At 40.8% G+C, this 24,591-nt stretch overlaps 1 protein-coding gene and 1 long non-coding RNA gene across 4 annotated transcripts in view; one reads left to right on the forward strand and one right to left on the reverse strand.

Annotated features, from left to right (window-relative positions):
- Positions 1 to 24,591, forward strand: part of LOC141769934 (uncharacterized) — a 368,813-nt gene that overhangs the window by 269,307 nt on the left and 74,915 nt on the right. The gene's annotated exons all lie outside the window — the stretch shown is intronic.
- The window catches only part of fras1 (Fraser extracellular matrix complex subunit 1), a 310,338-nt gene that overhangs the window by 151,606 nt on the left and 134,141 nt on the right, over positions 1 to 24,591 (reverse strand). For all 3 annotated transcript variants that reach the window (XM_074639460.1, XM_074639459.1, XM_074639458.1), the window contains exons 12-14: positions 23,936 to 24,079; positions 19,105 to 19,251; positions 904 to 1,047 (exon numbers count right to left, since the gene is read on the reverse strand). In XM_074639460.1, the coding sequence (XP_074495561.1) occupies positions 904 to 1,047; positions 19,105 to 19,251; positions 23,936 to 24,079 (435 nt within the window). The remainder of the gene's footprint in view (positions 1 to 903; positions 1,048 to 19,104; positions 19,252 to 23,935; positions 24,080 to 24,591) is intronic.

Raw genomic sequence — 24,591 nt, forward strand, 5'->3', positions numbered from 1 at the left:
TGTCTGTGTCAGTCTGGCTGACCTTTCAACCGGATGTTGTGACGTTCTTAGAAGGAAAGGGGGAAGCCAGTAAAATAGTCTGTGGGACAGACGTAAGCTCTGGGTAGTCCTGCACTAAAATTATTAACTTCTCCACATATTTTACCGTGGACTGATATTTACGAAAGAAAGAAAAGACATCTGCCGGCTGTGATTGGTTGTACCTCTTCACATGACATGTGGCGCAAGTTGCTGCGTTAAATAAGTTGAACTATTTTTATCTCTGGGCACACCCTGAAAAATTGGCGCTTGGGAACACTTGGGAAGGTTTGAGAAAACTTGGCAATGCTTGGGAACGTTTGGCAATGCTTGAGAACGCTTGGGAATGCTTGGGAACGCTTGGCAATGCTTGAGAACGCTTGGCAGTGCTTGAGAACGCTTGGGAATGCTTGGTAATGCTTGGGAACGCTTGGTAATGCTTGGGAACGTTTGGCAATGCTTGAGAACGCTTGGCAATGCTTGAGAACGCTTGAGAACGCTTGGCAGTGCTTGAGAACGCTTGGTAATGCTTGGGAACGTCTGGCAATGCTTGGCCATGCGCTTGTTTGAATGCTTGGGAATGCCTGCACACCGCAACAGCGTCATTCTCGCTTTTGAGTGTGCCTTCCAAGCGTCTACATTGACAATGTATAACAATGAATTTGAGGGCGCAAAAAATGTGGCATGTGAACGGCCCCTTAGCTTGCACTTGAGGAAGAGCTCCAAGTATGGAGCTAGTACCCTCGTCAAGAGGAACAGTAGGAGTATTCCTCATATTCCTAAAATCCAAATATTGAAAAGGAAAACCTGCATAACATCCACAACAGCATCAAACACACACCTGCTGTTTTTCTACAGTGCAAAATGGAAATGTGTTAACTTTACCGTAGCAGACGCCTTCTTGACTGTAGAAACCGGCGCCACAGTCAGGAACACATTCTCCGTCTTTGAGCAAGGCAGCCGGGTCCGAACACGAGAGACACTCCTGCTGGCTCGGCCCACGGCACTCTGAGCACGACTCATGACAGCCTGGTGAAAAGAATAGAAAAACATTCACTTACTGAATATTGTCCAAGTAAAATGATCTTAAATAATCACACCAGTATTTATGTCTTACACTTTATATTACAGACACTTTATATTACAGACAACACTTTCAACCTTGAAGGCAGCCAGTCATTTCTATTCTTTTTCCCTACAGTGTGGTAATAATACTGTACATGATGTATGATACGTGACAAGCTTTTCAAATCATCAAACTCCATTACAACACAACAACAATATCTCTTTGGCAACAACAAAAGGATCCATTATGGTCATTGTGATGGATTACTGAAAATCAAAGCCTGTTTCAAATCTCTGCCTGGAAGGTGGGAGCAACAATCATAACTCTTAAAAACTAGAAGCTTTGTCTGAAAGAAATACTTTAAACTTGAATGCACCTTGCACATTAAAGAAACTTTCAAGGTTGTAAAAGAATGCAGAAAACAAAAGAGATACTCAGGATGTTACGGCAGGTGAATTACAAACTGTGTGTGGTCTCCATAGCTACCATTAGCAGAGGTATTTTATGAGTGCTGGTAAAACCAAGGCTAACAACACTGACAACTGTGTGAGCAGCAAGCTGGAGTGAGGTGAGCTATGCGGGGAGTCCATGTAAACATTTAACAGTGTGTCTGCTGTGTGTTTCTGTACATATGTGGTGTGTGAGGGTGTGAACGAGAGAGACAAAGAGAGATGAAATAAACCAGGAACACACACAATCTCATAACACCAGTGAATTAACCTTGTTTTGTTTTTGATGAAAAGTGGGTGAAGTGTGTGTGTGTGTGTGTCTTTGTATACGCCTTCACACTCATCTGTCTGAGTGTGTGTGAACACATAGAAGCTCCAAAAACCTATTTCAACATCAACTGGTATGACAACACATGATTTCCCAGCGGCCCACAGACTGAAGCCAGATGCCACAGAAAAAAAAGAGACAAAAACAAACTATAAGGAAAACACAGGAGTGCTGTGACAACGCTGGCTCTGATACAGCTAACTCTGGCACTGACAACACTGTTTACTTCGCAACTCACACCAGATCTCTGATGCACATTCACAAGCTGCTGCTGTTTTGTTCCAGCAATTTTGCATGCATTAAGGAAGCTTTTCAGAGAGTGTCCACACTCAAAAAAATGGGCAATCTTTGTGGATCACCTTCACAAAGAGTTCATGTACGTTAGAATATTCATATGCAACTTTTTCTGATATTTTTCACACGATGTTGTCTAAACCTAAAGAAGTTGTATTTATGTTGCCTATACCTAAAGAAGTTGTAGTTTTATTGCATAAACTTAAAGAAATTGTAGTTTTAGTACCTAAACCTAAAGAAGTTTTAGTTGTATTGTCTAAACCCAAAGTAGTTGAAGTTTTATTGCCTAAACCTAAAGAAGTTGTAGTTTTGTTGCCTAAACCTAAATAAGTTGTAGTTTTGTTGTCTAAACCTAAAGAAGTTGAAGTTTTATTGCATAAACCTAAAGAAGTTGTAGTTTTGTTGCCTAAACGTAAAGTGTCCTTTTAGTTTGAGTTCAAAATGTGACGTTTCATTCAGTTTTACATGTCAGATGGTGTTGCTTTTAAGTTTCACTTTCACTTTAACAACGTAGTAGGAATAGTAGGCTACTAATGACCCACATCTATGGTGCTTATAGCGACTAATAACGCCTATTTAATGGCCTGATAACAGTCGAATTGAGTGCAAAGTCCATGAATCATTCCTTAAAAAGGTTGTTCAATGACACTTCAAGGGTCGTTTGAATGGATTAACCCTTTTATTGTTCAACAAACAACTCCCACGACGGTTAGAAGAAGTAAGGTGACTTGTAGGAATCCCAATCTGCTGCTATGTGTGAATTCATTTACACTACAGACACATATCAGAGGTTTCTCTGGCCTTTTTCTGACATCTAAATTCTTGTCTTTAAGCTTCCTCTGTGCTGTCAAATTTCACAGACAAAAGGAACCTGCTGAGTAATGCCGCTGGTTGTGGATCAAAACGATTCTCTATAACCTTTTTAGTGCATTTAAAACCAAAAACCCCAAGAAAACACCGCCTGCCTTGAAGCACAACATTTCTGTAAGCAGTATGATGGATTTGCTTTCATTTCTGATGCCTGTCCTCCACAAAAATGTGCATCTTAAGCATCGTTTCCCTCACAGGAACTTTCCCCAGGGACTAGGAACCTTTTGAGGAACTCATTGCGTTTCGACCGCAGGGACCAGGATCTAAATAAAGTTCTGGGGACATTTTATAAGACCTTTTTACCCCCCCAAAAAGGCCCTGATCGGGGATTGGTACTTTCTGAAAGAACCGAAACTTACGTAACACTACATATTTTAGTTAGTTTACATACTTATTTTTAGACCAACCACAATGCTTTTCCTAAATCTAACTAAGTGTTTTGTTGTCTAAACCTAACTGTAGTTTTGTTGCATTGCGTAAAAATGACACGCAAGAGTCGTACAAATAACACTTGAAAAGGCTTGAATGCGTTCTCGTAACACGCGCAATGTCCTTGTAATGTCGTGCTATTAATACGCCTTCCCATGAGATAGGGTTGCAATAAAACTGCCTTGTCAAGAACTACAAAGCCTTGTTGTGATAACCTTTGACATTTCCGTGGTTCTCTTTGGAAGTGTGGACTGTTCTGCACCAAATTAGATACAGGCTCCACAATCTCCAACTCACTCATCGTTGTGTAAGTGTTGTAAGGAGAAGAAAGCTAGACACAGATATGAAGGTGGAAATAGGTATGACATTAAGAGGCGAAAGGAAAGAGACGAAAAAGTGAAGTCAAAGTTAAATAGAGGTTGAAGAAGGGAAGTGAGGGAAATTCAGAACACATGAGCAAAACACTTCAGGGCGAGGGCATGTTCACCCGAGGAGAGTGTAATTAATTTAATCAGCACCATTTAAGAAACGCTGATGAAAATCTCACTCAATTAATGGAAGACGCCAGAAGTTAACCAAACATGTTATCGCAAAAAAGTTGTTGGAAAGCAGCGTGAGATAAATCTCCAGATCCCTGCTGCTCTTCCAAACAGATTTTCCTCAGGTAACAACGTTCATATCTTCTCTCTCTCTCTCTCTCTCTCTCTCTGCATGCTTCTCTCTATCATCTAAAAAACACATTATCAACCAGGAACACAACATACTTCTTCTGTTTAATCAAGTATACACACATAAACACACACACATTCCTCTCACTACCACAAACACTTTACTCTCAACAGGGTTATGTAATTTCAGGCACATTTAATAAGTTTTATTTCCCTTGTTGTTCAGCTATTTTTATTCTCCGGCATGCTGAGCTTTGGTGTCATGGAATTTCTGCTGTGCAACTCACCTCAAACTTGATTGTTTGTCTTTTAATTTCACAGGAAAGCTTAAAAATTAATCAACAAATGTTAATAAAATGTTGTGTTAAATTAAGACCATGTGCCAAAGAAGAACTGATTATTTTTGGTGTGAGTAGCACCACATTGTCATTCTCTTTTCCAGTCAACACATTATCACTTCCAACTAGTCACATACCGCCGCTTGGTCAGTGCCCCTCGGCATCGGAGGCCGACGCACAGGGTACCTCACACCATTAATACTACACCGACTGTCAAATAACGCCGCGGGTGGGTTTACAATGGAGTTAGTTGAAAGCCCGGTTCGTCACATACTGTTGCTAAATGGTTTCTGATGTCGAGGGGCACCTACCAAACGGCGGTATTTGACGAGTCCGGAGTGAGAAAGGGTTGTTATAGTAGAGATTTTCACAGATTTGAACATTTTCAACAGCTACTTGTTTTCTTGCCCCTCAAATCTGATCTAATCTTCACCAAATTTGGGACGCAACATGTTTAAAGGTGACCAAAAAGAGCAGCCTATTTGAGATGTTTACAAAACTTTAATGTGCAAATGTACCAAATGCAGATGATGCATGGACATATCAGCACCAAGTGATCAATCTATATGTGTCGCTACGGCAGCATGATGAATTTATAGGGCGGGAACTCATGAGTCGGACTCTCTGTTCCCTTCTGGCCTTCAACAAGACTAAAGCTTGTGTTTAAGAACGTCATCTACATACTCAGCTCTGATTGGAGAGTTACTTTCTCCCGTTGCCATGTCCATCGTTTTCAAGTCGAGGTAGCTCATTAAAGTTACATCATACTGAACGGGGACACCGTTTACTGCGACGATCTGCCACCGGTCCACACGTATGGACTCCAACAGTAAGCGCGACAGGCTGCCATTCATTGTTAATGGAACCTCAAAATAGCATCGTGGCGCCTCCCTCTGTAATTTAAGACTCCCGGCGGTGCAACAAGGAGAAACTGAGAAAGGTTCAACTTTATGCAAATTTCCTCTGAAATGCAGGAGCGACAACTCAGAGACAACGACTAGTGCTTGTTTTGATTCCCTCAGGAACGCTATGGCCTCTATCATAATCAGCCTGACTGCAGCCTATGTGAATATTTTAATGCAAATTAAGATCCAGATATGGGTTAAACGTTTATAAACACTTTTCTATTATTAAAATAACCAATTTAGAGAATAGTGCAGCTTTCGGAGGAGATATGTGCTCGCTCACCTTCTTGGTGAGACAGTTTAATTTGGGCGTTGTTTATCTCATCCACACAGATTTTGTTTCTTTTCTCCTTATTTCGTAGCTTTTTCTCGTGCATATGCAGTATGTTTGGACATCCAGGCCTCCCTATTTCCATCCCCGCTATGCACACAGCTTCAGTACATACAAAGTGACCAAAAATTTGTATTATAAAATGCATTGTAGTCCCAAGTGTGTGCAGATGTGGTGCATTGTTCACGCCTGATACAGTTGATAGAGTTTTCATTGTTGTCTGTTTTGTGTCACATTATTTAAAATGTGTGCGCAATAAAATAAAACTCTCTCCGTAGACTCGGTACTTTTCACGCTGTACCTTTCTTTGTTGATCTCTCAATCTCTCTCAACTTCCCTTTCCTTTTCTTTCCTCTTCACAGTCAGGGTGAAAAATTACCACCAACCACCAGCCAAATCCAGTTTTTCACAGCTTTTTACTGTGGGTGGATGAATCAGTCTTTTCTATCAGCATGGAATTTAAATCTCTGACAGGAGGTGATTTAAAGCACCACACTGGTTTCTGCATGTTTTAGCCCATCAACTAAAAATCATGTACACTTTAAATTACTATTATTTCAAAGGATACACTTTTAGGATTGATTTTTTTTATCCTCCAAACAGCCACTGGTTTCAGCTCATGTCAGCATGATATGAAAATCAACTTATTAAATAAATGATCTATCTCAGTGAATATATATTTCTTTATTTATGGTCACATTCAGCATGTGAGTTGTAGAAATGTTTTTCTTCTTGGTACATCAAGTGTGAACTGTGGGGAACTCCAACTTTGAAAATTTGAGAGTCAGCTGCTGAAAACCTTTGGCACCCATCACACTCAGATCTCTGTATTTCTCTAAAGAACTCAAAACCAGCAAAAGTTTTCAGCCCCCTAAAACTGTAGTGAGAGGTGACAACAACCCAGTCGCCAGGAAAAATGTTGGCAGTGTACGTTTCTGCAAACCACGGGATATGAAATATGTTTCATATCAGCCTCGTAGCACGCTTGCAGAAATGCACAATGCCACGTGGTTAACGGTGTGAAACGATTGGTTAGGTTTAGGTAACAAAACTACTTAGTTAAGGTTAGAAGAAAGATCATGGTTTGTGTTAAAATAATAATGTAAGAACAAAACTTAACAACGTCGCAAGAGTAAAGTCAACGTTTACTTTTGGTTTCACATGGGACACCAACAGTGGTCTCCTGAGTGAAAGTCCCGCCCTCAGTGGACTTTCTCGCTTGTTGCACTCGTTATTATTCAGTCCAGTCGCACAGCAGTTTGTGAAATAGTCACAAAATGTAATATATTGATTCGTGTACATAGCGACAAATTTCCCATTTTTGTTTGTGTTGGTCAGCACGAAATCAATTCATTAGTCATCCACGTAAATGTGAATTGGAAGTATAAACAGTATAAAGAGCAGCGATCGCCACGTAGGGAGGAGGTCGGGGTGGATAGGTGAGTTAAAAAACCCAGGAGACCACTGTTCGTGTCCCGTGTGAAACCACAAGTCAAAGTTGATTTATTTGTCACGTAACTTCCGTTCTTAAGTTATGCCACTTCCGGTGTTTTTTTAACCCAAATCGCGATCTTTTCCTAAAATGAACTAAGTAGTTTTATTTTGTAAAGACGTGCGTCACGTGTTGCTGAACATTCGCAGGAAAAAGCATGAAAAATACATTGGTGAAAGTCGTGCTGAAGGTCACGAAATAAAATGTAAATCCCTGTCAATGTACACAAATCAAATAGATTAAATTGCGTGACTATTTCACGAACTGCCGTGAGACTGTGTTGTATTATACCACGTAACTTTCAATAACGATCGCTCTTGTACTACGACACTTGCTCTGACCGAATGCAAAAACGTCCACATTCAACGTCTCCGTGGTTTGCAGTACAGCAACTGTTCTCTGTGATTGATTACCTATCTCATGCAGGTTTCAAGTCTCTGCAAGTTAATTTTCATTCTGCACTGATATGCATGCAAACCAGCGGCTGCCTGGGAGGGAGGAAATCAATCTCAAATTTCATATTAAACTGTGAAATATGGATGGCAGTAGTAGTTAGAGGGCTAAAACTTCCCAAAAACTGAGTTCCTGTACGTTGCAATCAGGCAATTGCAAAGGATTCGAATGAATGACAAACTCTCAGAACTCCCTCAGCTTACTGAGGAGTAAAGTTTCTTCTTCACTTCTGTGTGAAAAGGGTTAAAGTTGCCAGTGAAGGTTGGAACCGATGTGACAGGTAGAATGACAGGTGAAATACTTTCTTGGCCCACTTTTCAATTTCCGTGCTCCTCAGCTCCTTCCCTATTTCATTGTCATCACTTCCCTGTCTATCTTCTTTCTCTCTCTCTCTCTCTCTCTCTCAGCTTCTGAAGTTGTGCCTCTTTCTCTCTCTCTCTTTTCCCATGATGCTCTCTTCTCTCTGTCCCCAGCCCTCTGGCCGTTCTCGAGTTTGGATTTCTTGTCATCTCTCTTTCTCTCTGTTTCTCTCAAGCCTTTTTTCATCTGTTCAATTTTAATGTGTTTCTTTAAAGCTGACCTCATCTTCTCCTTCTTCTCAGAGAGCTGAAGATCAAGAGAGGGTCCATGATACCTTCACGCTAAAATTAGATGGTAAGTACGCTGTCAGAGACTCGCTAACAGTACAGTCATTTATCTGGCACCTATCATGCATTAATTCCTCATTAAACTGCACATTCACACATTTGTAACAGTGTTAATTGTGTTAACGAAAACTATGATGAAATATGTTCATCAAGACAAGACGATGATGAGATGGCACCGACATTAAACACTAACAGTGACGATATTAAACATGCAATATCGTTTACGAAAAAAGACGAAACTAAAATGTAGTTTAAAAACATAAAACTTTACCGAAATCTCGTTATTTTTGTCACCTTCCACCTTCTCTTCCCCTCTCTCTGTCTCAAACACACACACAACGCATTGAGCTACTATAATGCATAAAGTTGGGGTTTTATATGTACTGTCTATATGTATATTTTTGCATCTTGGGTGGGCGGATTGGCTCTCTTAACGCACTGGTGGGTGCAACTGACCCACGCATCACTAATGAGCTCAGTCAGGAGGACTCGGAGTTACTGCAAAGCTGCATTCTTCATCATTCAACCCGTTTTTCAACAGATTAAGATAACATCTGATGTGGAATAAGAATGACTAAAATTATTGGTTTGGTTAGACTAGATTGACTGAAATATTCAATATAATCTGATGACTAACAAAGCACATTCAAAACAAGACTACTAAGAATAAATAAAAACAAATAGCTGACAAAATGAAGAGAGAAAACATTTGGACTAAAAGTTAACTCAAATGTAATTCAGCAACTAAAACTTTTCGAGTTGTCGTCGACTATAAGTAAAGAGGGTAAAAATTATTAAATGTGACAACAACTAATAAGCATTGATGTTTTAAGACTCAGACTAAGACTAAATCTAAAATAGCTGCCAAAATGAACACTGATTTGTAAAGAAAGTTTTGAAATAGTAACCACTGTCCCTTTCTGCCTCAGCTGGACACTAAACTATTCTTCTTGCAGATGAAGCAAAAAAGACACAACATGCATCTACAAGCATTCTGTAAAAGACGTGATATGAGTGGGTCACTCCACACACACACACACACACACACACACACAAACACACATATAAACACTCCCCCTCCAAAAATGGTTATGTCCAACAAGGGGATTGCACGTCCTTTACCTTGCCCCTCGCGGGAAAGCAATTTATTTTTCTGTGCAGCCTGAAGCGCAAAGTTATCAGCAAATGTAATCCCAGCAGGCCAGTTGCCAAAAAGCCTCCTCTAAAGCCTACTCTGCATAAACCAGGCGAGGTTGAGATGAATGCACAGTCACACGGTGCAGCGGATAATCTTCTGCTCTCTGTCCTTCTGGGACGGGCGGGGCGAGTGTGTGAGCAGGGGGGGGTTGGACACGATTACTGTGGCCACGGTTCACAGCCCCCCAAACCTTGAGTGATAAAACGAGATGGGATGAGAGATTCAGCAATTAAACTGAGCACGGAGAAAGCTGCTTTGCGAAGAGGAGAAGAGTGCTTTTTTTCCCTGAAAATCCCCGTTATTGGAATGGACTCAGGTTTGCATGTGAATATTTATTCTGATACCTGATCACTGACGGCGATATCTCCACTTTTATGTGAGAAAAGAGACGTGGCTTTGACTACAATACGGCCAATATTGCACAAAAAAAGCATCTAGCTTGCACGCTGTTCCTTTCGGCTACTAAACAGCATGAATGAAGAACAAAATTTGATTTTCTAAATGTTTCTTGGTGAAGCTGAACTGCAGAATTTGCTCAGCAAGCATGCAGTAGTAAAAAAACAGATCTCCAACAATGGCTCTATGAGTAGGTCCACATTTTATACCACTATAGTGAGGTGGGTTTTTTTGGGAAAACGAGCAGGGAGCCAGTGAAATTGTGCTGTTCGCACGGCTGCCTTCAGCTCCTGACTGCCACATTCACAGCAAAACTGAAATGCAAAAATCCAGGTAACAGAGGAAAAAATATATATATATGTGATACATTCAAGCTAATATTGATTAAATCTGTCACGGCTTTTCTTGAGATTTCACAAAGCAAAGATCCTCTCAGAACTAACAAAAGCAGCTATCAATGCCAAAAGGTTTTCTAGTTGAGAGAATAAATAGAATATGGCTCTCTGAAAAGCTCTTCTTCTTCTCAGGTGGAGTGTGAATGAGGGGTCATGATACAACAGCAGCGAAGTCACCATGAATAAAAACCTTGTATCAAAGCCGACAGCAGCGTTTATTCTCAGAGATGAACGGAGTAAAAAATAGGGCTCTCAAAAGAAGGTTTGTCTTCATGTAATCTCACAGAGACTTTATGAATGAAAGAAAGATGTCTGTCAGCATTAAAAGCTCGACACACTAATTCAGAAGGCAGATTAAAGCTTCAGTAGGCAGAAAGTTTTTTGGCAGCTGTCAAATATGAATCAATATTCTGTTACGTTAATGTCTATTTCTCTAGTCAAATGTTTTCAGAATCATCAGAAATAGGCATTAACGTAACAGAATATCGATTCTTATTACACGGCTGTGTTGAATAGTCGATTCTGATTGGTCAATCACGGCGTTCTGCGGTCTCTAATTTCTTTATAACAGACCTTTGCTATGGGCGCAGCTCTGATGTCGGACTCTGGAGGACCGTTTTTGTGTCAAATTATTGATTTCTTCAGTGAGTAGCCGTGTAATAAGCGGGATAATATACAGCTAGCGGCTCATTGTTGTGAAAGAATCCCCTTCAGGGCGATGAGAGACCCCTCTGCTTTGCGTCAGGGTGCACCCCTCCGTGTGCAGCATCGCCCTGTTGGGGATTCTTTCACAACAATGACCGGCTCGCTGTACATTATCCCTTACATATTTGATCAGCGCTGCCTAGTTTGACCGTTTGGTCGGAGTTTGCGAGTAATTGACAGCCGGCTCTCATAGACAGCAGACTCCAGATCAGCTCTTACTACTTGTTTTCCTCCGGTCTGTGAAATCTTGCAGATGCAGTTAGGAACACAGGAGGATACAGAGGAACATGATTTCTTTCAGATTACCTGTCTCATGTACTACTGTAAAGATATAGTGACCTTTTTATGTGCCTAAACACTCCAGACAGATCAGAAAACATTCAACATACATTTCAGAGGAGTTTAATGTTTAGGTGAGAGGACACGTTGACGTTTAATATGTGCATCTGTAGAGGTGATGTTACTATGATTTCTGTCTCCTGAAGGACTTGTAACTCTGTCGACTGCTACCTTTTATATCTCTTCTTTATTACATGTTTGGGATCAAAATGATGCATTAAAGAAAACATGTCAGAGGGAGCAGATAACAGTGTTACAACTCCTCTGGGAGACAGAAATCACAGTTCAGCACCTGAATAATATTCATATTTCACGCAGCCTGTGTTTCTGAATAAGTGAGAACAACTGGTGTGTTTAAAAATGAAAACATTAGTAACAGTGGGATGTATCTGAGAAGACAACACTGAAAATGGGACCTAGTTTATTTTACTTTGATTTAGTGAAACATCCAGTCAGGAGCAGCACAGTTTGTGCAACAAGCCAACCGAGTCTATCTCACAGAGCCATTAGAGACTGGAGGAGAAACAGGGGAAGGAGAAGTGGGTTAAAGAGGACATAAAAAAGGAGAGAGAGAGAGAGAGGGGAAGAAGAGAGAATAATATCTTCAGTACAACGCCTCATAATTATTAACAAGCTGACTTTGAATATGTGCACAAGCCGACGCAGTAAAGCCTTCAGTCACGAGCCAGAGGCATTCACAGAAACCCCACGGAGGCCTCCGGGGACGGACCGGGCTCTGGGTGGTCCTGGTCCTCTGCCAAGAAATAATACAATCCGCCCTAATTGTCTCCAGCACCTTCTGAACACCTAATAACTGCTGTCAGCTCTCCTCTCACCTCCTCTGCCTCTCTTCCACCTCTTCCCTCATTGCTTCCTTCATTTTTCCAACCATAAACAAGTATTGGAATAGGAGTTCACTCAGGCTAAATCCACCCTAATAGCCTCGACCTAATCACCTACTGATTTACAGTCACAGTGATTGGGAGTGAGTCCCACTTTCCACCGCTGCACGTTTCCTCCGTCTCCAGGAGAAACTGCTCTGGAAAAACCAAAAGGGGCTTTGCTCTCATTACAGCCAGCTGGAGGTTGAAATAAATGGTCAGCTGACTAGCTACATAAACCCAGTCAGCAGAATTTTTTTTGGCATTGGACGTTTCTGCAAACCACAGATACGTTGAATGGCGACATTTATCAACCAAAAATATACTAACGCAATTTGAGATTTTTAGGTTGTAGAAGGCTCAATGTTAAAGCTACAGTGAAGATACCTGATGAATCCATCAGTACCAACCATGTCATACTAGCTTGTCGCGAAGGAAGTTAAATAACGCTCCAAACTTACACCAAATTTTGGTGAGGAAAACCTGGCATGTCCATTTTCAAAGGGGTCCCTTGACCTCTGACCTCCAGATCAGTGAATGTAAATGGGTTCTCTGGGTACCCACGAGTCTCCCCTTTACAGACATGCCCACTTTATGATAATCACCTGCAGTTTGGGGCAAGTCATAGTCAAGTCAGCACACTGACACACTGACAGCTGTTGTTGCCTGTTGGGCTGCAGTTTGCCATGTTATGATTGGAGCATATTGTTTTATGCTAAATGCAGTACCTGTGAGGGTTTCTGGATCAATATCTGTCATTGTTTTGTGTTGTTAATTGATTTCCAATAATAAATATATAAATACATTTGCATAAAGCAGCATATTTGTCCACTGCCATGTTGATAAGAGTATTAATACTTGACAAATCTCCCTTTAAGGTACATTTTGAACAGATAAAAAAATGCGAGACTAATTTGTGCTTAATTGTGATTAACTATGGACAATCATGCGATTAATCACGATTAAATATTTTAATCGATTGACAGCCCTTATATAACTTATGTGATCTAGCCTCTTCATTTTGCTCTCAAAGTGCACCAGATTGATGCATTTAACTTTAAAATGTAAGCTACAAAATGTTCTTTCTAAATGCACGTTGTACTAAATGCACACGTTTCCAAAGTCGATGAGTAATCATGTTAAATAATCGTGATTATGATTTTTGCCATAATCGAGCAGCCCTCGTCCAGGTTGAAAAATACTGAAGTTAAACCTGTATAGATTCAGGATGAATGCATGACAGGGGACTTCTTGCAGCAACCGCAGCCTTAATTTGCGTTTACTGTGCAACATTTGAGAATGAGATATCTGCGGTATTAATGCAGGGTAGATGTTGGATTAATGCATGAGAGGGGAATTCTACAATGGATGCCGCCAGCGTATATATGGCAGAGGCAGCATAAATGTATGATGTGGGATTTCCACAATGGGTTTGTATACAGTACATAAAGCTGGATGGATGGAGGCAAGATAAAACAGAGCTGGCTCTCTATGACGACGGCTGCTGCTGCTGCATCCTGTTTAAGGTCGTCCAAGGAGCTTTGTGCACCGGGAGGTCTGGAATTTCCAATCCTCCTGACAATATTCATTAAGGTGTGAAATTGAGCTGCAGAACCGGACTGTAATCACATTGTGGTTACTCTCTCTCTCTCTTTCTCTCTCTCTTTCTATTTCTACCCATCATCCCCAGGAGTCACAGCAGGTCTTCCCCACTCGATGGAGGCGCTCGGCTGAACTGTTCAGAGTGTATTAGCATACCCACAGGGGTTTAGCTCACTGAGCCACGGGTTTTATTTATTGGTCCGGGCTTTAGAGCGCTGGGAGACCTTCGAGGTAGATTGGTTGAGTAACAGTCAATGCAGAAAGCCCTCGTTGTGTATTTGCCCTGCATTAGTACTGTGTGCAGAGGGATCTAGCCTCCCTTCTTGGTTTTATACAGCGTTCAGACTACAGAGACTCTCGTTAGGTTATAAAACAAAGAATGAATGTGTTTCTGTAAGCTGTCGTATTTATTGTGTCTATATCTGGTTCACTTCTCCTGTGGTTTGGTCTTTAAAACCTTACACAAGAAGAAATGCTGGTTTATTGTATTATATTTATTATTAAACGAGCCTGTTATGAACTGTTCGGCAGCTGTGGGTGTATGTTTTGCTCCTGGGTCACTCGTGCACCCCTGATTGAACAGTGGTAACCGCTTATAGTGATCATATTTATTACATGAAGTTATGAAATGGACAGCTTCACCATTTATACTGGCTTGCTGCCAATTCTTCTGCCTTTTCCCCTCACCAAGGGTGAAGCATTGCCGTCTTTGGCTGGCTCTGCAGCGTGAACGTGCATGCAGAACGGCGGCCCTTTGCCGGGGCTCTTCGCTCGCTCACCCGGTAGCGGCATGGAGGGAAACAGGCGCCGGTCTGCATGAGCTCAGCTGATCGGCAGAGTTTCATCTTGGGGGCATTACCTGACCCGGCGTTATCAATCCACTAGACGCGGGCGGTTCCAACCACCGCGTCTTTCACCGTGCGCATTAGCTTTTTCTTCAAAGAAATTCTTTTTCCGTCATGATATCAACGTCCACGCAGCCTCAAGTATCCAGCTGGAAAGCAGACGCTCCACGAGGCAAAGTATCAACAGAGTAAAGTAAAAATCAAAACAAAAATTAAACTGACGTTCATCTAAAGTAGTTTTAAAATGTTGTTCCACATGTTTTCATGTATGAATAAACCCAAAATGAACACTGTAAGCGCACTACTTGATTACTATAAGCAGATTATTTAAACAGCATTATCAGGATGATTCTGTCATAAGCTTTTTGATGCATATAAGCGATTGATCACTGTAACGTGATTACTATAAGCGGTTACCGCTGTACCGCATGTTACCGCAGATCGGTATGAACAAAACAAATCCATCGATCCACTGAACTCTCTGACCTCACGCTAAACTCAGTTAGAAGTATTACTAAATGGCAAAATCTAGTAGATAGTCAATCAAATCTTAACAGAATCATCAATTCTCCTTCCAGAGGTGCATCTTAATATTTAATCAACATTAGAAGTAGGTCTTTTATCATCCAATCAACCTGATGAACCCTGAACATGGTTGTATAAGGTTGCCTTGCTCTTGATGGTCCGCGAGGCGAAGTATCAAGGGAGTAAAAATAAAAAGCAAAACGAAAATTAAACTGACGTTGGTCTAACGTAGCTTTAAAATGTTTTTCCAGATGTTGTCATGTATGAAAAGACCCCAAATGAACACTGTAGGTTGACTACTTGATTACTATAAGCAAATTATTTAAACAGCGTTTGTATAGGGATGATTCTGTCCTAAGCTTTTTGATCACTAGAAGTGGTTGATCACTGTATAACCTTCACTTAGGTTTTAAAATACCGGTATGCACGTTGTGCTTTAATCACAGCTTGAAATGAACTGCTGTGACAAAGCTCCAGGGCACCCTAAACAGATAGGAGGTGATTTCACAATACAGCCTTTTGTTTTGTTTTTAAAGGAATTATTTCCTGGCAGAGACTTTGTGTTTTTGTCCCGTGGGTGTGGAGTGACTGACAGGAGGCAGAGAGTGTATCGTATGATATTAAAACTCACTCTTCAGCTTCAGCTGAGTGAAGTAACAACAGAAAGACTCTGGGATTTACGAGTCCATTTAATTTTCAATTCCAAATTAATTTTCAAGTGCTAATTGGTTTTCATAATGTCTAGTTTTCGTTTTAATTCATTGACCAAAACTGTCTTTTAACATTTGCATATGATATATAGTGAAGCTGAGACCTCTACTGAGCCAGCAAGAGGCTGAAAAGCTTGTTCATGCTCTTCTTTCTAGTCATCTTGACTACTGTGATACTCCATATACTGACGGACCAGAAGCAGCCATTGCAAAACTACAGAGCATTGAGAATGCTACTGTCAGGGTTTTAACTAAAACTAAAATGAGAGATCATAGCTTTCCTGTTTTACCCAACCTACACCTGCTCCCTGTATCTTTTAGCACTGATTAGTTTTTAAGGCACTAAATGGCTTCGTCCGCCCCCCCTTTTTATATCAGACTCCCTATCGTTTTATGATCCTCCACAGCAGACAAGGTCACCACAAAAACCTTTTGGGGATGCTATTTTTAGCCACTTGGTACCAAAAATATAGAACACTTGCTGACTCAATAGACAGTAAATGACCATTCAAAACACATCTGTTTAATAAAGACTATAAATAGCAGCTGTCTTTTATGATTTTCTCAAATTTTTAGACAATAGAAACACAATGAAACACAACCATCTCAATGCAGTGAGATATCGGGATGAGATTCTGCAGCCAGTGGTGATCCCATATCTCCACAATCTGGGACCTAACTTCATCCTCCAAGAAACAACGCTCGCCCCCACAGAGCCAGGGTTATCACAGACTACCTCCACAATGTGGGAGTAGAGAGAATGGAACGGCCTGCCAAGAGTCCAAACCTCAACCCAATTCAACACTTGTAGGATCAGCTTGGGCGTGCTGTACATGTTAGAGTGACCAACACAACCTCGCTGGCTGACCTGCAACGAATCCTGGTTGAGGAATGGAACGCCATCCCACAGCAACGTGTGACCAGGTTGGTGACCAGCATGAGGAGGAGGTGCCAGGCTGTTGTGGCTGCGTATTGATCTTCCACCGCTACTGAGGCTCCTGACGGTGTATTAAATCAATAAAGTGTAAAATAGCCAATATGTCTTGTTTGTTCCTTGTTACTGATAGAGAGTTCAATCATCCAATCCATCAAACAACTCAAAACAAGAGACAACACCAACAGGAGAATACACTGTTTACCATTGACGGAGCATTTTGGCAAATCTTTCTTGGGCGCTAACCACATAATCAGCTGTGCTGCTCATCCCACAAATGCATGATCCTTACAAGTTGGACATCATTGTGAAGGTAAATAAACAGGCTTTCCAACCATGTAAAATACAATGACCATTAGCATTGATACAACAGAGAAATAATCGACCAAACACAAGTTTCCAAACTTTGTTTTTCCAGTTTATATATAAATAAAGTTCATTCATTCATTCTTGGTGTCTGACTTTGTGTGCAGACACCACGAGCGGTAGCAGGAAGGAGAGGGATAAATATTGGAGGAACTGTAAAAAATAGAAGCTTATTCTTGACACAAATCTGAAGCACTCACTGTACCGGCTTTAAAAGACAGTAACATATAAGTTTTCCACACAGTTCTGTCGAGGAGATTGAGCTAAAGTGCAGCAACAGTTCAGCGCACACGCAATAAAAGGACTTCCTAAGACGTATAGTCAGCAAATCCACAATACTGACGCAGTAATGCTTATAGGACCCCCCCGGGGGCGGCGCTCTCCTTCGTCACTTCGTAAAATATTCAGTCGGAACATCCACTCAAAGTTATCCTGAACCGATCCACTGGAAAACAAGTCACACAGAGTTTATGTGAAGCACCCGAAACACTGTGAAGCCGCGACTGTGGAGTCCAACTGTTAAAATGCTAGTTTGCTGAACTGTGGATGCACTTTCTGCCCCACTGCCAACAGTTTGATATCAGGGCTCTGATTCTAATGTCAAAATGTGATTCTTTGCTATTTTTTGGGGGGATTAAATAACAGAAATAGAGCGAGTTGGAGACACAAAGCATTTAAAAATAAAGATAAAAGATAGTAGGAATCTTATCCATCTGGCTTCATACACATCAGCCAGTTTGGTCTCTCTTTAGAGCCACGATGATGATGGAGGTCTTTGGATAATTGATTCCAGCAACCACTTCATTTTCAAACAGAGGGATATCCAGCATGATCATATACTGATGTATATATTATAGATTATATGGAATTATTATACATATATTTTACCACACATATATATGCGGGAAAAAAGTTAAAAAAAAGAGTAATACTTAAATAATAAATGATGTATATGAAATAAGTAGTATAACCTGCAACACGTGACTCTTAATGATCTTATCATCCATCCATTTACTTCCGCTTATCCAGGGCCGGGTCGCGGGGGGGAGGGCAGCAGGCTTATTATCAAACATATGACAATACATTCAATCTTCATATGTGGAAAATCAGGCTGTTCTCGTACACTGTCATTTGTATACTGTATATCCCAATGTGTATTTAATACATGTCGTGAACCAGGATGTATAAAGAGCGACAAACGCCGCGTAAGGAGGAGGTCGGGTTGGATGGTGGGTCTAAAAACACAGACTTTCACCCAGGAGACCGCTGTTCATGTCCTGTGTGAAACCAGAAGTCAATGTTGATTTGTCACATAATTTCTGTACTTAAGTAACGCCACTTCTGTAGTTAGATTGACCCAAACCACAATCTTTTCCTAAACCGAGCCAAGTTGAAAACAGAAGTTTATTTTGAAAAGACTGTATGCATTAAACGAGCGGAAATTGACTTGTGTTGCTGGACATTCGTAAGAAAACTCAGGAAAAATGAGGAATAACTTTTCGTAAAATATCATATGAACCGTTGTATGAGGATACGATGGGAAAATATACTGTATGTCTTTTGTTTAAGATCTGTTTATTAACTTTGCAAGTGCCAAAATATAGCATATTTAGATTTATTAGCCTCCACATTCAGATTAAATTTGACAAATGAAACTATTTTATTGACAAGAGTCATCTGAATTAACGTAATCTCATTCATCTTAAAACTAATTTTAGCAAAGCTTCCAGAGAAATGAAAACATTTGACTACATAGACTTCTTCAGTGCTAAAAGTTGTGCTGGAGTTTCATCCTCTCCAGTGTTACCTGCCCGGTTTGAGCACCTTGTTAGCGGTTGGATCTGAGCCAAAACAGCATTCTGACCTCCACAATGGCATCCAGAGGGCACATTAAGCCACCTGACAGGGTGTGATACTCACTGCGACAGTGTGTGTTGTCGTGCCGGTAGGAACCAGGAGGACAGGAAGCCAGGCACTCGCCGCTATCAGCGCTCAGCAGGGGCTGCCGGGAGCCACAGGACTGGCAGTCCCACCTGCTGGAACAGGTGGCACAGGATGACTGGCAGGCTGCGTAGGGAGAAGAAGAGAGAGAGAGAGAGAGAGAAGAGGAGAAGAGTCTGTCAGTCACTTCAAAAAATTAATTTCCTCCTCCTATCTGAGCTTCCTTCATGGTTACAGGCCTGCCTGTCAGAGCTCAGCTGCTCGTAGTGGAAGGCAAAGAAACCAGAGAGCCGGGATGTGAAGTTCATCAAAAGGTGAACCCCGTAAAGTAACATTCAAACCCGTGGGTGTTTTTTAGTCTCTAGTTGCTCTGGCTGGGATGATAGGAGACACATTTCAACCCAAATGTTGCACACTTTTTAGAATAATTAAGTTTAAGTTTTAGAAAATATTTCCCCAAAAAAGTGGTAAAACAAAATGTAAATCAACTAATTGATATGCAAAAATTATGTTCCCAGACAACAAAATTGCATTGTGAATTACGTTTCAGGGAAGTGTATTTTGTCGCAGATTCCGTTTGTTTTTGACGCATCACAAATATGTCGCAGAAGGTCACGTAAGGAGGATGACGTGATGGTGGATGGGTCAAACAACAGATGACTTTCACCCACGAGACCGCTGTTTGTGTCACATGTGAAACCAGAAGTCATCTTTGACTCATTATAATTTACTTATTTTAATTTTATTTATTTATTTATTTTACTTATAACATGTTAAATACGGCAACTGGTTAGCGCCCCTCGGCATCGGATATCGACGCACGGAGGCATCCTTTAGCGACGGTATGTGACGAACCGGGCTTTCAACCAACTCCAATGTAAACCCAACTAACCCAAAACGAACACAAGACTTTCAACCAGGAGACCGGTGATCATGTCCCGTGTGAAACTAAAAGTAAAAAATGTGAAAAAATGTCCAAAAAAAAAAGTCTGAAAAAAAAGATCTGAAAAAATGTCCAAAAAAAAAAGATCTGAAAAATATCCAAAAAAAAAGATCTGAAAAAAGTCTGAAAAAAAAAGATATGAAAAAATGTCCAAAAAAAAAAGTCTGAAAAATGTCCGAAACAAAAGATCTGAAAAATGTTGGATAAAAAAAGTCTGAAAAAAAGATCTGAAAAAAAAAGATCTTTTTTTTCAGACTTTTTTTTTTGGACATTTTTTCGGACATTTTTCAGACTTTTTTTTTGGACATTTTTTCAGATCTTTTTTTTCAGACTTTTTTTATCTGACATTTTTCAGATCTTTCGTTTCGGACATTTTTCAGACTTTTTTTTCAGATTTTTTTTTTCAGACTTTTTTTATCCAAAATTTTTCAGATCTTTTGTTTCAGACATTTTTCAGACTTTTTTTTTTGGACATTTTTCAGATCTTTTGTTTTGGACATTTTTCAGACTGACCAGGCAGCGGTATTTGACGAGTTAGGAGTGAGAACGCGTTACAATAACGTAACAAAAGTAGTTATTTTAAGCCAAAACATGTTTTTACTAAACCTAACCAAGTAGTTTTGTCACGTTTTTTTTTTTTTTTTTTCATTTACAACGTTAACCATGTGTTTAAAACTGCAACCGTAATCCAGGAGAAAATACATTTCCCTCAAAACGTAATTGAGAATGCAGTTTAGTTGTATTGGTAGGTAATTTTGTAGGACACAGGGTTGTCCACATAAGATGGTCCTAATTGTGCCTTGTTCACTAACAGTGTCAGCTGGCCTTCACACACTTTAAGCTTCCTGATAGAGCAATAACATTTTTGTAGATGGAGTGGAGGTAGGTAACGGTGAGCGGCAGCAAAACACAGACGCTGCGTCTTCACTCCTGTAAATAAAACTAGAAGAAGCAGAATGTTGTCTATAATATCGTCATCGCCAGCTCTGAGTTTTTACACATTACATTTTTTTACTGTTTAAAATTGGATTGTATCTGCTGTTAGCAACTAAACACAAGAATAAATCAAGTTTTTATTGATTAAATCATTTCATCGCCCAAAACAGAGTCACCTGAAACCTGCAATATTTATCCAAAAAGTCGAGGACTAATGTGGTAAAAACAAAAACGTAGAGCAGCAAAGAAAGTTGTGCAGATTAAATTAAAAAAAAAGAAGAAGTAATATATCCACTGTGAGATGAACTATATTACACAGAGAAATGAGGAATGCATTGTTTCCTCCAAATATTCTGATTAAACACCCCAACATACTCTTAAAGATGTTTCACTTTGGCAGCTAGACTCTGTTTTGGTGCAATATAATCTACTTACAGACATCTCCATAAACACAATAATGAAACCGGTGCGTAGAAAACGGGAGACTTCAGATGTTCCATAATGAGAAATCTCAAGATTACAGAATAAAAAAGTAACTAAATCTCCTGTTAAACCTCCCAGACACCCACTCACTCAGAGATAGCAGGAGGAGAGAAGAGGAAGAGGAGATGAGACGACAGAGGAAAGAAAGATCGCGATCAGAATGGAGATGATGGTGACAATGGAGAGACGGACAAGAACAGATTAGAACAGAGAGATTGTGAGATCGATATACTCCAGGTGAGAGGACAAAGAGATGTCAAGGAAGATGAAAAGAAGTCTGAGGTAAAAGGATGAGAAGGAAGAGACGATCTTATCAACAATGCACGTTCAGGCTCGTGGTTTTAGTTTCTGTCACACACATAAAGTCAAAAATGTAGAAATTAGGCTGCGTGGGATTGACAGAGGGAGACTGGCCATGTTTCAGACTACTGACGGCCAACATGTATACAGCACATTCAGAATATGCGTCTCACTTTGGGGGGATTTTATGTCAGTTTGCAACACACGGCCTCTTGCCTGGCCGGCCAACTCTGTACGTTTTACACAAACCAACTAGTCAACAGTTTGCAAGGCTGGGGTAGAGATGCATGCCCAAAAGAAAAGCCCACATTTCTGGTCAGAAGGAGAAACACACCGACTTTTAAACATCATGAAAGACTTAGATATCAGCAGGTTTTTTGGATATGTGCAAATATCACAACGGGGAAGAATGTGGCTGAAGGAATGAAAGAGGGAGGCTGTGTTCGCTCGGTCCAACAAGTCCTCCACCGGTTACGTTAATCGGAGTATGCACGGCTGTAAACGGGAATATAAGTGTAATATTCATGTTTATTAGCCATGTAAACAGCTTAGTAGGTATAAGGGCAAAAAACAGAATATTTTGTGCATGTAAACAGTCATTGAGTGTTGTTATTTTATTAGTTTTGTCCTTCTGATCACATCTGTATCATTGATTTGTCAGCATTATATGTTTGGTAACTTCTGTGTTCCATTATGCTGCTGCTATGTCGACCTATTGAAAGACAGTTTTAATCTCAGTGAGGCACTTTTCCTGGTTGAATAAATGTAACATCTGTACACAATCCACACATTCAGGACCCACGTATATCCCTCTTTATCTCTCTGAAGCACAAGTGCGGAGACGCTGTCAAGGATTCAGCTGCTAGCACTAGCTAGCTAGGCTTCAAAGTTAATACCTTTATCTGTGCCTGATAGCTTTACGGCGGCGGGGCGTTTGGTGTTTACAGCTTCATGAATAGCTGTGGGCAGTAAATGTCTGGTTCACCAGGAGAACGAGTCAATGGGACGGTGGGAATTCAACGCAGTAAAATGCTAAGAAGGTCACGGCTGTCGCGGGTCAACGCTCGGTCAAGGTGCCGCGGCTGGTTCCCGGTCGGGCAAACGTGACCGAGACGGGCTCAAACACCCACACATGAATAAAGGATGAGGAGGAAAACATGCACAAAAACTCAATACAGACGCAGGCGCACACACTTACACACAGACACTGTTGCAGTTCTAACTTTCAATGCATGCTGCTGCACTTTGACAAATACCTCCTCTTGAAGGTTTTGTGCTAACATAAAGTTAAAAATGAACATGGATTTTTATGTGTTGTTGAAACTTTCTATTCCATAAAAATGCTAACTTTTCTTTCTTTACATCCATCAGAAAGTACAGTCTGCTAACTATGGTATATAGGTGAGAGACACTAAACCTGTAGAGCTTCCACAGGGTCAAAATATGCTCAAATCATAACATGGCAAACTGCAGCCCAACAGGCAACAACAGCTGTCAGTGTGTCAGTGTGCTGACTTGACTATGACTTGCCCCCAAACTGCATGTGATTATCATAAAGTGGGCATGTCTGTAAAGGGGAGACTCGTGGGTACCCATAGAACCCATTTACATTCACACATCTGGAGGTCAGAGGTCAAGGGACCCCTTTGAAAATGGCCAAATGGTTCTTCCTCGCTATAATTTTGCACAATTTTAGAGCGTAATCTAGCCTCCTTCACGACAAGCTAGTATGACATGGTTGGTACCGATGGATTCATTAGGTTTTTTAGTTTCATATGATACCAGTATCTTCACTCTAGCTAAAATTGAGCCCGCTACAGCCTCTAAAAGCCTCTTTGGCCGGTGTTTCTCATTTTATTTTGCTAATTGAATGACGTGCAGAGCCGGCATATTTTCACATCTAATTATGTGAAATAAGGATTTTATTTTGTTGGTGATTGTTGGAAAGACTAACCAAGTTCTGTTGAGTTTGAATCTATCAGCAATCACCGGTTGATGGGCTGACGATGGCCGGTTGGAAAATGTTCCCTGCACTAGTGTACTGTAACAGCATGCTAATTTATAAGCAAAGAGCATTGGCTGAAGTGTAAAAGTGAGATAAGTTTCGAGGAGCTATTTTCTATGTATATATTTAAAAGACGGTCCTACCTGCACATACTCGTCCTTCGGCGTAGAAGCCAGCTGGACAGACGGACAGGCAGCGGCCAAGATGGAGGAAGGCCTTTGGGTCCCTGCAGCTCTCACAATGGTCAGGAGTCCCCGAGCAGGACAGGCAGTCTGCATGGCACTGGACTGGAAAACACACATTTCATTTATTTCATTTAAGGAAATTCAATACTATATGTTTGTATCTACAGCAAAAATATGGAAGAAAAGATTATATATGCATGACAAACAGAAAGACGCGCACATACACATTCAATTACATGCTAATTTTATTCCATACATCTGGACAGACACTGCTGGTGGCACTAGAAGAGTTGAAGTCTCTCCCACTCACTCAATGATACACTCATTCTGACATTTAATTCATGCAAATTCTATCTATCAGATTTGGCTCTGCGCTGAAACTCAGTTAGCGAAGGCAGACAGACTTAACATTGCACAACCACACACACACACACACACACACTCAAACTAAATTAAATTTTCTAAATTTCATCCAGTACATTTGGTTCTACAGTCCGACTGCGTTAGCGTTGGTAGAAATGTTTCCCTCTGCGGGGACTTCTTGAGTACATCCGCAGCCTTCTGCTGTCTGCCAACAACTCCACTGGTGCATTCTGTGATGAGGTGTTTAAGTG

The sequence above is a fragment of the Sebastes fasciatus genome, chromosome 6, assembly GCF_043250625.1.
Source record: "Sebastes fasciatus isolate fSebFas1 chromosome 6, fSebFas1.pri, whole genome shotgun sequence".
Lineage (NCBI taxonomy): Eukaryota > Metazoa > Chordata > Actinopteri > Perciformes > Sebastidae > Sebastes > Sebastes fasciatus.